At 41.2% G+C, this 15,182-nt stretch overlaps 2 protein-coding genes across 3 annotated transcripts in view; both read left to right on the top strand.

Annotated features, from left to right (window-relative positions):
• Positions 1 to 823: 823 nt before the first annotated feature.
• hs3st1 (heparan sulfate (glucosamine) 3-O-sulfotransferase 1) lies at positions 824 to 2,949 on the top strand. Of its 2 annotated transcripts, XR_003052005.1 has the most exons (2): positions 824 to 1,803; positions 2,288 to 2,949. XR_003052005.1 is itself a non-coding variant. In XM_008326528.3 (1 exon), exon 1 carries the CDS (start codon positions 844 to 846, stop codon positions 1,723 to 1,725), a length of 882 nt encoding a protein of 293 aa, XP_008324750.3. In that variant the 5' UTR covers positions 824 to 843; the 3' UTR covers positions 1,726 to 1,952. The 2 variants fall into 2 exon arrangements, 1 of the variants encoding a protein (XP_008324750.3); XM_008326528.3 differs by lacking the exon at positions 2,288 to 2,949 and having other exon boundaries at positions 824 to 1,952.
• Positions 2,950 to 6,998: 4,049 nt separating this feature from the next.
• clnk (cytokine dependent hematopoietic cell linker) overlaps positions 6,999 to 15,182 on the top strand; it is a 28,382-nt gene continuing 20,198 nt past the window's right edge. Inside the window, exon 1 of the mRNA XM_025063346.1 lies at positions 6,999 to 7,239. Within this exon, the coding sequence (XP_024919114.1) occupies positions 7,012 to 7,239 (228 nt within the window). The 5' untranslated portion in view covers positions 6,999 to 7,011. The remainder of the gene's footprint in view (positions 7,240 to 15,182) is intronic.

Here is a 15,182-nt window from a genome sequence, read left to right as displayed (position 1 = left end):
ATATACACATGCGGGAAAGAAGTGCTAATTAATACAACTAATTAATAAACAATTTATGATGGTGAACTGGGCGGTTATTGAATTAAAACTCAATTTGTGGCTCAGTTGCCAGAACCTGGCTCATAAAGTAGTAGTAGTAGTAGTATCCAAAAAAGAATGTTTTTTTAAGGTTTTGAAAACTTAAAAAAGAAAAAAAAAGGTAATTTTTAAAACATGACCTACAGTTACCTTAGTCGTTGGTGTTCCTACTGTAAATGAATGGATTTGAACGTTCGTCCCGGTTTGTGCACATTTTTGCACGTTTCTGGACATAGGAGCACATTTTGAATGATAAAATAATTCATAATGTCTTATTTACTTGTCGACTTTTTCAACTTTTTAAAGATTTTGTCCTTATCATGGTGCTTTTTTGCGTTTCTTCGGTAAATTATTATAATGCTTAACAACACATTCACTTATTACTAAGGTGTCGCTGTGTCAGTATTAAATTCAGTTAAATGCTCCCACTGCATGGCAAGTATTGCAAGTGGTCATTATCTATCTTAGCTTATCTTTTTATAATGCCATCTTGTTATGTAACTCTGAGGGTGCAGCTCAACATTTATTTACCTCATGAGTAAACAAATGTTTCATTGTGGTGTCTCAGTAATAAACCTGAAAGAGTCAGGGCAGGTATGTTTTTGCCGTGACCACAGTTGTTTTCTTGTCTTGCAGTCGTCACCATTGCCGGCAGAGAAGAGAAGAATCAGCTCTGTTCCATCTTTCTGTCGGACCGTTGTCCTCAGGCAGCTGCTCCTTCAATGTTGGATACAGTTTTGGGTCCCCGGACTGCTGCCTTTTGCCATGCAGTCTCCTCCCGTCCCCTCTAGGCCAATGGCAGATGAGGAGCTGCCTTCGCCTCCCACCTCCTACCCCGCCGACAACGGGACGACCACGCACCCGAATGGGACCCTGCAGCAGCTGCCTCAGATTATAATCATCGGTGTGAGGAAAGGGGGGACGCGGGCTCTGATCGAGATGCTAAGTCTTCACAGCGCCGTCGCTGCAGCTCAGAACGAGGTGCATTTCTTCGACTGGGAGAGTCACTTCCAGAAAGGCTACCCCTGGTACCTGAGCCAGATGCCTTACTCCTTCCCTGACCAGCTGACGGTGGAGAAGACGCCGGCCTACTTCACCTCCAGCAAAGTCCCCAAGCGCATCTATGACATGAACCCTGACATCAAGCTGCTGCTCATCCTCAGAGACCCGACGGAGCGAGTGCTCTCGGACTACACGCAGGTTTTTTACAACCGTCTCCAGAAACACAAGCGCTACCAACCCATCGAGTCCATGCTGGTGAAGGACGGAGAAATCAATCTGAGATACAAGGCCCTCAACCGCAGCCTGTACCACGTGCACATGCAGAACTGGCTGCAGTACTTTCCGCTGGAGAATATTCACGTGGTGGATGGGGACGAGTTGATCAGGGACCCTTTCCCTGAGATGAAGAAGGTGGAGCGCTTCCTGAAACTTGAACCTCAGATCAACGCGTCAAACTTTTACTTCAATAAAACTAAAGGATTCTACTGTTTGAGGGACCACGGTAGAGAGCGCTGTTTACATGACTCCAAGGGCAGGGCTCATCCTCATGTGGCGCCGAGCATCCTGCAGAAACTCTACCAGTTCTTCCACCAACCCAACAAGAGGTTCTTTGAGATGGTGGGTCGAACGTTTGACTGGAAATAAACGCGTGAGCAGTTCGGTGTCCATAGACTGGTAGAGTTAACGACGTCGCAAAGTGAAGTCCTGATCGCATGCACTGAGGTAAAAGATTTGACCAGTAGTACTTTGAACGTGCAGGTTACAAGTATCCAGGCTCCTATTGGACATTTGTGGCTCTGAGTCACACATTGGCCTCTCATATTTACTAACAAAGTCCTTATTTGAAGTCTTTACATTTTTGTCACCCCCGCCCCCTCCCAAAAAAACCCACTATTTTAATCCCAATTTTAAGCCTAACTTCTTTGCTTTTAACAAAGGAACTAAAACTGCAACACCTTTTGGAAACATATTTTGTTTTGGTAGAAAAAAAAACTTCAGAAAAGCTCATGTAAATTACATGTAAATTACAACTAAATCTATTTTTCTACCAGTACGTTTGTTACAGGAGTGCAGTGGAGGCAAACTGCAGTTCATGATATATATATATTTTTTTTTTTTTTGTTATGTTGTTTTTAAAGTTAAAAACTAAACTTTTTGGTTTTGTCACGTGATATAAAAACTAACCCACTTCCTTTGTACTCCTCAGCCCAGAGCAGCAGTGTATGTAGACAAGTACTCACCACACTAAATTATACCAGATACAGTACTGTGGAAGCTTCAACCACAGATCTCAACTAAGCATGTGCTTGGACCAGAAACTGAAACCTGCATCTAGTGTATGAGTCACCTTCTATCAAAAGACAAATATTGTTTCCTTTAGTACCTGAGAAATATTGCGTCACATGAGAGTGTCTGATACAACAGCTCTGTTCGGATCATTAAGGTGTACTGTACTGTAAATAGTTTTTTAAAGAGATGAGATAATAAAAAATAAAGATGTATTTTATTTTTAAGCAAGTCTCCTGTTTTTCATCAACTGTCTAAATGTTTAGATAATCCACTGGATTTTATTTCTGGATATTCGAGACATTAGCACTGAGTTATCGCTGGGGTCAAGGGGTTCGCCAAATAATATCGTCATCGTCCGTAGCCTACAAGATATTTATTTGACTTAGATTTTTTTTTTTCATTGCAGGAGTTGTGGATCTACTGTTTTGTGTCAATCATTATGGTTAAATATGCTATTTTGCATCTTGACCTTACAGTGTTTGGTTTGGTCTCACTTCAGTAACACAACCTGACCACACGAGGCAGCAGTGGATCAGCAGCTCCTGTGTCCGCTTGAGTCATAAACGTTGATTTTCACTGTCAACATACTGTGTGAAGCGGTATAATATTACTAGGCTTAGGACGTTATCTTTTATTATTGTAGATTACATTTGAACTGGCTTTGCCCTTTGTGTGTGTGTGTGTGTGTGTTTGTGTGTGTGTTGGCAACACAGTAAGGCAACACAATAATTGTGGATAATCGATAATAGTGGTACAACCGCCTTGTTTGTTTGAATATTTGGTTTGATTAATAACTACATGGAACAACTTCAATCTGGCAGGATGTACAAATTGTGCAATTTGAACTTCTGGAAGAATTTCTAAAGTTGAACGAAACTTCATTTCCTGGTTGAAAAGTCTTCCAGTCATTTTTCAGAAGCAGCAGGAGTTGTTTATTTAATTCCCTTTAACCTGTTTAACTTTGTAACCACGGTGACATCCACCAGTTAGTGACCACATGTGTTTGGTGTTATCTATGCAGATTGATTTTACAAAAGCACTTCTTTTTTTTTTTTGTAATCTGCTGCAGACGCTGCCGTCTGCCCTCCTGATGATGTGACCCAGATGCATTTATTAGTTTGAGGATTAGTGTAATGGAACTGCGAGGAGGCAGAGAAAGTGATGCCTGACTCAGGGAAATGAAAAGGAAGAAAAATCAAAGTTGTTAACTTGTTTATGCCGAAGGCTTTGATCTCCTCAAGTCTGTTGTTTAGAAGAGGCAACGGGTTTTATTTATTTTCTAATTTCATTGCTGCTTTCAGCACCTCCTCAATAAAAACAACAGGAGCAGTTTTTTTTTTTTTATTTATTTGAAGTCTAGTTTGATTCACTTTCTGCTCAGGCTGAAATAGTCAAATAATATATGGGTAAATAATCAGCATTAGTTTTTGATGATAAACAAAATGGTTTAATTCTTTAAATCAATCATGCTTTCTCAGTTGATTTTTGATTTGATTTGTGTCAAAAAAATATTTAAGGTCTTTTGATTTGATTTGTGTCAAAAAAATAAAAAAAAAATTTACAATTGTTATTGTAAAAACAATGGAACTCCTTAAACTTATTTAATTCGCTCCTTTTTTTTATACAGTATGTTTCACATTGAAATGGTGCTTTCTTTAAGGAAATGACATCATCAAGTGGCTCCCAAGTTTGATGAGTCAAGATAAAGACAAGTTGCTTTTCCAACTGTTATTATATTTCGTAGCAGGACCTCCCATTTACGAGCTATACATTTAATCTGAAGACTAAAAATTATGTAACATAAATAAATAAAAAAAATCTAATGCCAGATTTCTGAAATTAAAGACAAAACCCTTAATTTTAACCCTAGGATTTTGGAGAATGACAATTAATTTCTGCTCAGGTTTTATCATTAATAATCCAGCACGGGTTTGTCCAACATAAGACCCGCGGGCCAAAACTTGATGTATTTTTAGTTGAAAAAAAGTGAAAAAAAATGCATGAACACTCCATGTTCATTGTGTTTTTTTAAATAATATTTCATCAAATATGAATTTTTCTAATATACTTTTTTTTTGCATGGAAACTAAGGCAAAGAACATGGACTTATGTATTATTTATCGGTAATGATGTTATGATTGTACTGGTCCGGCCCATTTGACATATTCAGGCTGTATGTGGCCCATGAATGAGTTTGACACCCCTGATCTGACATCACACCGTGTTTACCAAGAAAACAAAAAAACAATAAAAATAGTTATGTGAGGAGTCAATATTTTACAGCCTTATAACATTAATGGCCCTGAGACACGGACCAAAGGTCAGAACAGGGGGAGAATAATTACCCCCATCCACCTGTTCTTTATTTCTGCTTTATCTTTTATTCATGTTTGTTTTGACTGTCAGCAAACAGTAGATTAACAGGTTTGGTAAGAAACTTTAGGAGGCAGTCGAGAGACGTGCCGTTTATTCTGGGAATCAGAGTTCAAAAACAAACAATGTCTGGTCTTTGTTATTGTATCATTACATAACAGGAGCCTTTGGCTTTTAGCTATTTGAACAATTAAAATAAAATGTTTTTTGTTCGGCGTCTGGCTTTTCCAAATTGAAGTGGAAACTGGTACGGAACTGTTACTTGTCGTGTTTGTGTGTTCTCTGTCCTGGCTGCTGCTGCTGCTGTCTCCTCTCTACAGCTGTACTGAATCAGGAGCTGACGAGCCAGAGCTCTGAGGGGGCGTGGCCTCCAATTGAGGAAGGGCAGTATTTAAGCTCCAGCTCCACATGACTTCAGTGCTAACTGCTGTGTTAACTTGTCTCATTCTACAAAGTATTTCCTGTTTTTTTTTTGGTTTGTTTGTTTTTGGGATTTCTGCCCACTGTCTTGTTCATGTATTTTTGGAGTTTTTTTTTCACCTGGGATTTTTGCCACCTGTGAACGGAGTGCCACCTCACAGAGCCTTTCAGTCCTCTACTTCTGGATCCTCCTGCCTGACTGTATCAACCTGATACTTAACAGTACTGCAGTACAACCACCACGTAACGTGTTCTTACCAGGAAATTATGTGGAGCTTCTATAGAGGAGCACAAAAAAAAAACAATTAAATACTCCCTTTTTTTTTCTTTTTTTTTTAAATCACTTCGTCTTCAACAACAGTCGTTATCGTTTTTCTGTTTGTGGATCAGCATCTATTAAGAGTTCATGAACGCCCCATTAGTCTGGTCGGCGCCGCACTCCCCCCGCCCCGTCCTCCCTCCCTCTGCCAGCTTTACATTTCTCTTAACATCATCTAATTAATCTCAACCGCGTAATTAATTCGCTGCTCGCCCCACACACAGTGAGAGTGAGAAAACGAAGGGGTGCAGTGAGGATTTATGGTCGCCTCCTCATTCCTGGGCCTCAGCCCCGCCCTCCCACCATCACCCCCACCTTCACCACCGTCGTACCACCAAGTTGATCTTTCAAGATGAACTCTGGAGCCCGTGTTCTGTCCTCCTCCTCCTCCTCCTCCTGCTCCTCCTCCTCCTGACCCGCCTTCTCGTCAGCTCCCAGCCCACATTGGTCGCTCCTGAAGAGGCCTTTCTGGGCTGTTTTTCGTAGGGGAATGATGTGATCCTCCTGCTCTCCACTGGGCCTCAGCTCACTTTAATTGGAATGGATTGTTCGTCCAGTCACTGTGTGTGAAACCAGGCAGGGAAAAAAACACATGCTTCCACTTTCTCTGTACTGCTTTCTCCCTCTTCATTTCCCAAATCTAAACCCCACAAGTAAAGAGAAAATTAAACTTGGCATTAAATAAAACATGTTAGTTCTGGACCGATACAGCCTGATGTAGTATTTGGACTTTAAATATTTGCTCAGTCTTATCCTTCTGGGTATTTCATGTTGAAAAGGCCTCTAATCCTCCAGAAAAATCCATTTTTTATCTGTCAAGTGTACCGACTGATTTCAGGAGCCCTTCCAATTCCTCTTGTTATTACAAAAACTATTCTGGTTGCAGATGACGACATCCGAGAGCATAAATTAAATCAGTTAAAGTAATTACCACGGTCGGTGACTCAAACTCATGATTCTCTCTCAGACCATCACACAAATCACCCTCTTCTGTGTGTGTGTGTGTGTGTTTGTTTATGAGGGTTTTTGCAGCTGCAGCCTGACGTGGCTACAAATAACATTTCTTACATTCGATTAGCGGCTTTAGCTCGTCCCTGAGCTAATGGAACTCTGTTATTGGTAAACAGAACAAAGAAGGGAGTTCTGTGCAACACTTATGATATACAGTATGTTGACAATTTTTTTTCATCAGCTGACGCTGCTTGTTGACCTCTGTTGTCGTTTAACTCCTGGCAAAGATAACTGTCGGTGCTAATGCTAACGCTACAGGACAACGGTGGATCTCCCTCCTCCTGACTCAGTGTGACAGGTGCAGATGAACTCATGGTTGTTTGCTAGAGTAACATGGACACTAGAAGAAGAAGAAGATGAATCAGCCTGATTGGTCAATAACTTAATCCTGTATGATCCTGGACTATACTGATGTTGTACTGTACCAGAGAACTACTAATGTCTCCATGGACCATGTGTACCATTAAAAATTACCTCACACCAAAGGCAGTGAGGCAGTGGAGGGATTCCCCCTGCTGATGAGCAGGGGTGTAGGCAGGGGGCGACAGTGGTGGAGCTGCCGACCCAGGTCAACCAGGACAACCAGGACCAGGAGAGTGACCAGGACCATGAGCGTACCCAAGGAACCAGAGGGTTACCACGTCAGTAAGAGGACGGTCGGGGACTGTGCAGGCGTCCTGATGAGCTGGGATCACTGGGAGGAGCATCTGATCGTCCACGTTGACACAGCGCGGGTGAAATCACAGGTAACTGTACACACACACACACACTCCCGTCCTCCTACAGTGATAAAAACCCCAGACAAACAGACTATACAAAAAGTTCAGAATAATACCAAAAAAAGTGTTGTGTTTTAGTTAGCCATCTGTTAGTGTTCAAATATGTTATTCGTGGCAGCAGAAATCGTCCGTTTGGATTCACTTTTCTATCGCCAACTGACCACATGTGGCAGCAGTTGACCAGTTGTCACACTTTGAAAGTTTTATTGGAGCTTTCTTTGGGAAGAGGCTTAAATCAGTATTGGTTTAGTTTTGTTTTTTCTTAGCACTGACATGGTTCTGGTTTGATTAAACCAGTGGGTCTCAGTTATTTTCTATCATGCACCCCCTGGAGGACAGAAATGTTTTCACACCCCCCACCCCACCCTCCAACCCCCTCTTTGACCTACACCCCCGCAAATTGAAAAACGATTGAGAACCTGATAACATGTACATTTGTTTTATCTGTACAAACCACTGTATGAGTTGCTGCCACCTAGTGACTGGAGGATTATCATTTAAGCATTACAGCAGTGGTACACTTATGGCCATATTCCATTGGAAGGCCCTCACGCCCCACCTGGCACCTCACCCCGTTGTCCCCCCAGGGGGCCCCGCCCCACTATTTGAGAAGTACTGGATTAAAATTACATAAAAGATTAAAAATTTCAAGAAGGAATTTGAACTTGGACTATTTGAGAAGTACTGGATTAAACTTACATAAAAGATTGAAAATTTCAAGAAGGAATTTGAAAAAAAAAATACTACAATGGTTTGTTTACTGTACATCTTAAAGCTAGGTTAGCATTATATTTATTTATTTATTTTTAGCCGCATCTGCTCTTTTGCCTTTCTTGTGATCATTTCACCTTTGCTATTTTTACTAAATAAAAACCTTTATTCGTGGTTAATATGACTTTTGCGCTTCAGCTGGAAAAAAAAAAAAACAAAACCCTGAAATAATTCAGTCATGATGGCAACATCTGCCGAATGTTCATGAACATTTTTGGTGACGAAGAGTTTAGTCACCACGAGGTTTGGTCTCCGCCTGTGATCAGCCGCTGAGAGCTGCAGCACTTTATGTATGTTGATATAAATGTCTGAAACATTTAAACATTCACATTCTGTTCAGAAACAACAGATGTTGAGGAGGAGCGGCACTTGTTTCCCTGGGTTGTTTTTTTTTTTTTTTTTTTTTTTCAAATCTGTTAAGGGAGTCGGTCACATTTAATCATGACATCATCACTTCTGAGCTGATTCAGACTTTTCTGACATTTCAGTCACTCTGCTGCTCTTCTTGTTCTGAGAGAGAGAGAAAAAAACTATTCCTTTTTGAGTTGGGAAATACATTCATTTTGATTTTTTTTGAGTAAATACAGCAGATGGTTCGCATCAAAGTTAAACGGCACATCGTATTACGTGTGTGTGTGTGAATGCTCTGGCTTGATCATAATGAGTAAAGCTGCTGTTCATTGAAAGCATGTGTTGTTTTGTCCTCCGGTGGTACGTCGTGTGACGCCGTTCTGTTTCGGTCAGTGGGGAAAAAGGCGCTCACTAAAGGGCTAGTTTACGTCTTTGGTCTGTGTCATTTCAGTGACTGCTGTCTTAGGAATCCTTTGTTTGGATTTTCCTCAGTGACACTAACGGATCTAGAGACACAGCAGTGAAACCAACAGCTGTTGTTTCACCTTGAGCTAAAAACATCAATTTTCTCTGTGGATGTTGGTGCAGAAGAGAGAGAGTTTTTTTTTTCTTTGTTGTTATTATTTTATTTTAACCAGTTAAATACAGCTAAATCTAATTTGTCAGTTTACGATCTTCAAACGCGTCTCCCTGCAGTCTCCTCACAGCACTCCAATGAATGTGATTAAAGAAACATCGACCTTCAAGGTCAAACCTCGACTTTTTCGCGGTTTTACTTTTTACGAAAAGTACAGCTCATATTCCCAAATGTCAGCTCCGAAAAATAGAAAACAGGTGGTAAATTGTGCTTTTCTGCGTACGGACAGAATTACATTCAATCAGGGCATCTGTGGAGGGAGAAATCACTCTGCCTGCTGCCAGGCTCTGCAAATAAAGCGAAGAAAATCAATTGGCTGTTTCAGGATTGACCAAATCTCTTCACCCGCGAGTCTTGAAATCCAATGACCGGTGTGGCTGATGTATCTGTGTTCACATGGAGAAGGATGGAGCCATCTTTCTTTTTTTTTTTTTTTACTAATTGAAACATGAACATTTAAACTCATCCAGGTTGGAACTGTGTTGTTCAGGGTTGTCAAACATATGGCCCGTGGGCCAAAACGTGGCCCGCTAGGGTGCTCGATCCGGCCCGCATGATTTTTGAAAATAAACAAAATTATATTTCATTAAATATGAGACATAATAATAAATATCAAATATATCCCGGTACTTATTTGCTTGAAAACAAAGGGGAAAAACATGGACTATTTGTTATTTATAGTAAATTATGTTAAGCCTGTACCGGTCCGGCCCACTTGACATGTAATTATGTTGTATGTGGCCCGTGAGTTTGACACCTGGTGTAGTTTATCTGGTCCGTCTCGGACCTAAAACGTCATTTCTGTGACTTTATCCTTTTTAAATTGTACTTCACTGACACAGTGTTGCGTTTATTCAGTCAAATGCAATTGATAATGATGAGAAAAATCCTCAGCCATGTGTTTATAATCTTTCTTTTTCGGAAAATGACACCAACATTTACTGGACATCCTACACTGTTAGACGTGGATAAAACAGCTAAAGCTAAAAAAAAAAAAAAGACATAAAATATTATTGCAGATAATAGAAAAATATTTTCAGTTGCTTCATCCCTGCCTTTCAGTTTACAACCAAGAATGACTCTGAGCAGCCACGCAGGTGAAGCGAGTGAAAAGAGACAGAGGGGACATTGATCCGATCGTGTTGCACCGTGCAGTTTGCGGAAAAAGTCGATATGATTCCATCAACTTGTGGCGTCCTTCGGTCAATATCCATCGGCAGAGTCGGAGGAGACGTCGTCTCCTACTCTGTTCTTCATCAGTTGGCACCTGACTGTGCCCAGGGAGTGTCTTGGTGCCTGTTTATCACACTGATGCCCTGCTGAGATTTAGCACCAGCAACCCTCTGAATACAAACAAAATCCTGTCCACACTCACTCACAGGTGCCCCCTAGCCATTAGCACATTACTATGGTCCAGATTTAAGGTGCCTGTGTATTTTTTATCTGTCAGAAGAGCTGCTACCAGAGTGCATTCAGAGATAATCTTTAGGTTAAATTAGAGCCAAAAATGCTGCTGTCTCGAAAAGTTCAAGATCCTGCTTCTAATCTATAGATTTTGATGCATTCAGAGATAATCTTTAGGTTAAAATAGAGCCAAAAATGCTGCTGTTTCAAGATTCTGCTTCTAATTTATATATTTTGGTGCTAAAGGAGATGTAGAAATGGGATGTAGTAAGTCAATCATTCAGTTTTAAGGTCCCCTAGTCATATGGTAGTGTAATTATCTACTGACTCAGGGGTGTCAAACATATGGCTCGCTTGCCAAAACTGGCCAGCTAGGGGTTTCGAGCTTGGCCGCTTGATGAATTTTGATGCAGAACACTTCATGTCACTGATGGTTTTTCAAATAATATTTCATTAAATATGAATATTTTCTAAAATACTAAAATCAAATGACAGTGGGGCCTCAGTTTACGAAGTCCCTGACTTAGCATTCCATAGTTACGTCACCCATAACTCTATTAAAAAAACGTCCTGTTGCATCATTCCGACATATGTCGCTAAATCTCGCCGAGGGAACCAGTCGGCAAGCGGAGTGTACCAATATGTCGTCTTTATTTACAGTTGCTGGTTGTACGCCGTATATTGAACTGTGCTACGTTCACTTTCTTTCGTTTGTGTTGTTTCTTTGGGAACTTTTTGCCCTTCATTATGGCTCTCAGGCGTAAGTCAGACCCTTCTGATGTTTTCATGTCCTAGATTGTGATGTTAGCACTGTTATTTACGTAATTATCGCTGTGCGTAACGGTGTATTCAGATATTATAGAATTAAAAGAAGGGGAATTTTAGTCATGATAAAAATTCCTCCAAAACTTTCCAAACTGCACCCAAACATCCAGTGTGCTGTATTTAAGTAAGTTCTGTTTTAAATTTCCTGGTCATTTAAGAAGATCACAGCAATAAAAGACTCTCACAGTGCAGATTATTTCTTCTTACTGGCTAATTGAACTTTGAAGTAGAGACACTTTATTTCCAGTCCAGAGGATTTGGTCGAACTCTCTCGTCTTCAATTTGGTTCTCATCATTTAGCCTAGAGTCAATGAGGCTGTTTTACATATCACCTTGGAAACTGCCTTCTTCATCATTAGGCTACTGTTCAGAACTTAGTTGATAGTAGTTTCATTCACAGCAGACGTTTCGTATGGAAATGTGGCTCCGCCCTGCTTTGACCGAGTGGGGCTCACAGCAATAAAAGGATTTTGTTTTGAACTCCGAAACAAGACGGGCATTGAAATTCCAACAGGAGGAAGGAATTACTGTAGACCGGGAGAGTCCAACTTCTACACCTTGTGTGGGTTTTAACTGTAATATTGACTAGTTGTTCTATATATTCATTCTATGTTATTAATGGATTTAATGTCAATATATAATAGAAAAACCAAGGTGAAAAAATATGATGCTTGGGGGGTGGTTCTCTGTGTTGAAGAAGTCAATCGGACAATTGACAGTTGGGTTTGGATGGTTGTTGTTTCTGTGCGTAGCCCTAGATGGACATGTAATCCAGTAATCATCAGGTGAAGGTTCAAGCCTCCAAGGGCTGCTGGGATTGGTCGGTGCTCAGTGATGCCGAATAGGTATAAGTGATGGAGATTGGATGGAGCTGAGTTTCCCGATACCGTATTTACTCGTGTATTAGTATTAGCCAACCGTATTTACTCGTGTATTAGTATTAGTCGATTTGCGTATTAGCCAACACCTGAAACTTGATCCCAAAATTGTGATTTTTACAAAAACTGGCATAGAAGCCGACCATAATGTTTTCATCTTTTTTTTTTGCATTAGCGTATATCAGTGGTCCAGTTAAAATAATTATTAAATATTAGTTGTAGATTGTGTGGATTGAGGTGTAATGATATTTTTTACCATGTGTTCGACTTGGTGTTTATTATCGGTGATGATGCGACCGATGGAAAACGCTGTCCAAAGTATTTATGCGCATATAAGCCGACCCCCCAATTTGATCTTTATTTCATTTTAAATTCGGCTTATATGCGAGTATAAAGTAAGTTCCATGGATGTTTTTTTTTTTTTTTAAGCATGATCTAGCTACTATTTTAGTGTGTCCTTGTCAGGTGTATCTCTCTCTGTTGAAGGTGCTGAGGCTCTTTCAAACTCATGTGTGAGTGAGACTTCCGCCCCTGCACCATGATCCAACCCGTTCATCACAAAACTGATGAAGAAGTTTCACCTCTGTGTGGGGTGGCTTTTTTTTATTTATTTATTTTATTCCATCCCGTCTGCGAATTCTGTGTGAGGTTGCTGTTGCTGCTGCTGCTGCTGCTGCTGATGGTGATGGTGATGGTGGTGTGTGACAGCAGGATGTGGGTGGGGGGGTGGGCCGCATAACGTCTATCTACTTCTGTTTCCTTCTTAATTTCACACACTGTTGATTCGGCCTATTGACTGACTGCTTATGGTGATGCAGTCGGTCCAGTGACTCTGCAGCGGAGGCGGCACATATAACTCTTCCTCGCTGCTCCATTTCACCGTGTAGGACCCTCACTTATTTAATAGGCTGGTGCCAGGCCCATTCCCACCAATCTGTGTGTGTGCATGTGTGTGAGATGAACTTATCAGGTTGGAGCTGTGGGCATAATCCCTTTTCAAAGTGAGTGCACACTATGCCTTTGTGTGAGAGGTGAGAAGAGAAGTCATGTCATGGACTCTGAGGGCTTTTTGCACTTTTGTGTCCCCGGAGAAAGGGCTTCTCTCGGGGCTGTCTCCTCCCGTGTTTTCGCAGTTTCTTCCCTTTCCTATTTCCTCTCTGTTCGGCATCCGCCTCCTCCTGTCGTTGTTTGCTGCCTCCAGCCAGTCGTTGCTGACCTACTTTCCTCCAAACGACTTCATACAAACTCACCTGCTGCTCATCATCACAAGCACTTCCACTCGTAACCCCGTGTGATAAATAGCTGCTCGTAGTCGGTGCTCACAAGACTCACAGGTCTGTTCATGGGTTTGGACCGACAGATGAAGCCAACTGTTGCATCTGAACGTAGACTCCATCGTTGTCTTCCAAGACTTTTGATGATATTTTCAGTTGAAGCAGCCTGTGATACAACTGACAAACACAACATCCTGTGATCAAATGCAGGTTGGCCAATCACAGTGCAGGTTTTTGAAGTTGTCTGACATTTGTTTGTAGGAGCATCGATGACGGAGGCTCCATTCCGTTCCTACAGTGTGATGTAACTCACGTCCTGTACATGAATAGCTATGTCGCTTACATATGCTAACACAGTGGTAACATCATAATCTGGGACAAGGGTGTCAAACTCATTTTGACTCTGTTTTTTTTTTTCACTTTTAAAATTTATCAAACGGGCTGGATTGCTGGATTGAACCCCCTAGAGCATTGCTTCCCAAAGACTGGGTCGCAACCCTCAGGTGGGTTGCAAGATTATAATTTTTTGGGGTCGTCTCGCATCATGTTTCCCAGGAGTTTACGAATAATGTCTATTGACTTGGGTCGTGAAGGTTTGGGACTTTTAAAATACAGGTCCCTGGAAAAAAAAGTTTGGGAAACCCTGCCCTAGCGGGCCGGTTTTGGCCCATGGGCCGTATGTTCATCACTCCTGATAGGATATAAAAACATCAGAAGAGTCTGACGACTGATGACAGAGTCTGTCTTATGCTTGCGAGCCATAATGAAGGTTAAAAAATTCCCAAAAAACAACACAAACCGTAGGAAACGAATGTAGCACAATCCATTGGAATGTAGCCTAACAACGATGATATAAACAAAGATGTCATCTGTATACAGCGCCAAGTGACGTGAAATTTATGGGAGATGGCAACATAGCCACGAAATGCTGTAGGTCAAGGACATCGTAAACCGAGGACGCCAGTATTTATATTTGGCTAACACATCTCCTGGCTGTTTTATGATTTAATATTTTTAACGCTAAAGGTTGTCTCTTGGCTATCTTTTAGCTGCCATTTCTGTTATTTGTCGTCCCTACAATACTTTTGATTCACAGACATGTAACACATTTAAAGGACCATGTCCTACATAGTGAAAGATGGAGGAGCTGTGTGTTGTCAGACGCCTGTAGGACATTTTCCACTTAGTTAAATTTACTGGGAAGATTTCAAGGCCGTGTTCGTACATTCAAGGGCGTTTTTTTTTTTCCAGGAGGTCATGCAGATATCTGCCCCTGTTTCTTACTGTACTTTTCTTCTCCCGGCACATCCCCTGTTTGTCCACTCCTCTTCTCCATCGCCCCATGATAAAAAAAAAACACCCTGGTGTTTCAGGCCCTGTGGGAGAAGCTTCTGGCAATAGGTTTCTTTAACAGCACCGAGAGCCACGTCTGCCCCCGTGATTTGTTATTCAGTGAACCGCATCTCTGGAGAAATGGATTTACTGCTATGTCCTCTGCTCAGAAATGAAGGTTACTCCACACCAAGGAGATGTCATTTGTGGACAAAATGCAATTGTTGTTATGCAGCTTTGAGAAGGGAAAAACTTTCATCACCATTTGGAATTCTGGTGAAGGAGATGAAAAGAGGAGAGTAGAAGGATTACAAGGGTGGAGGATTACCAGGGCACGGCCAGTCTTGTGGGTTTCTGTTTTTTTTTTTTTTTTCTCTCAGCATGTGCTACAATTTCTAACGCTTTCTGCTCCTTCAACCGTCTGCTGTTTGGTGAAGA

The sequence above is a fragment of the Cynoglossus semilaevis genome, chromosome 15 (assembly GCF_000523025.1).
Source record: "Cynoglossus semilaevis isolate Cse_v1.0 chromosome 15, Cse_v1.0, whole genome shotgun sequence".
In the NCBI taxonomy this organism is placed as follows: domain Eukaryota; kingdom Metazoa; phylum Chordata; class Actinopteri; order Pleuronectiformes; family Cynoglossidae; genus Cynoglossus; species Cynoglossus semilaevis.
Note: the sequence above shows the minus strand (reverse complement) of the source record. Positions and strands in the feature narration are given on the sequence as shown.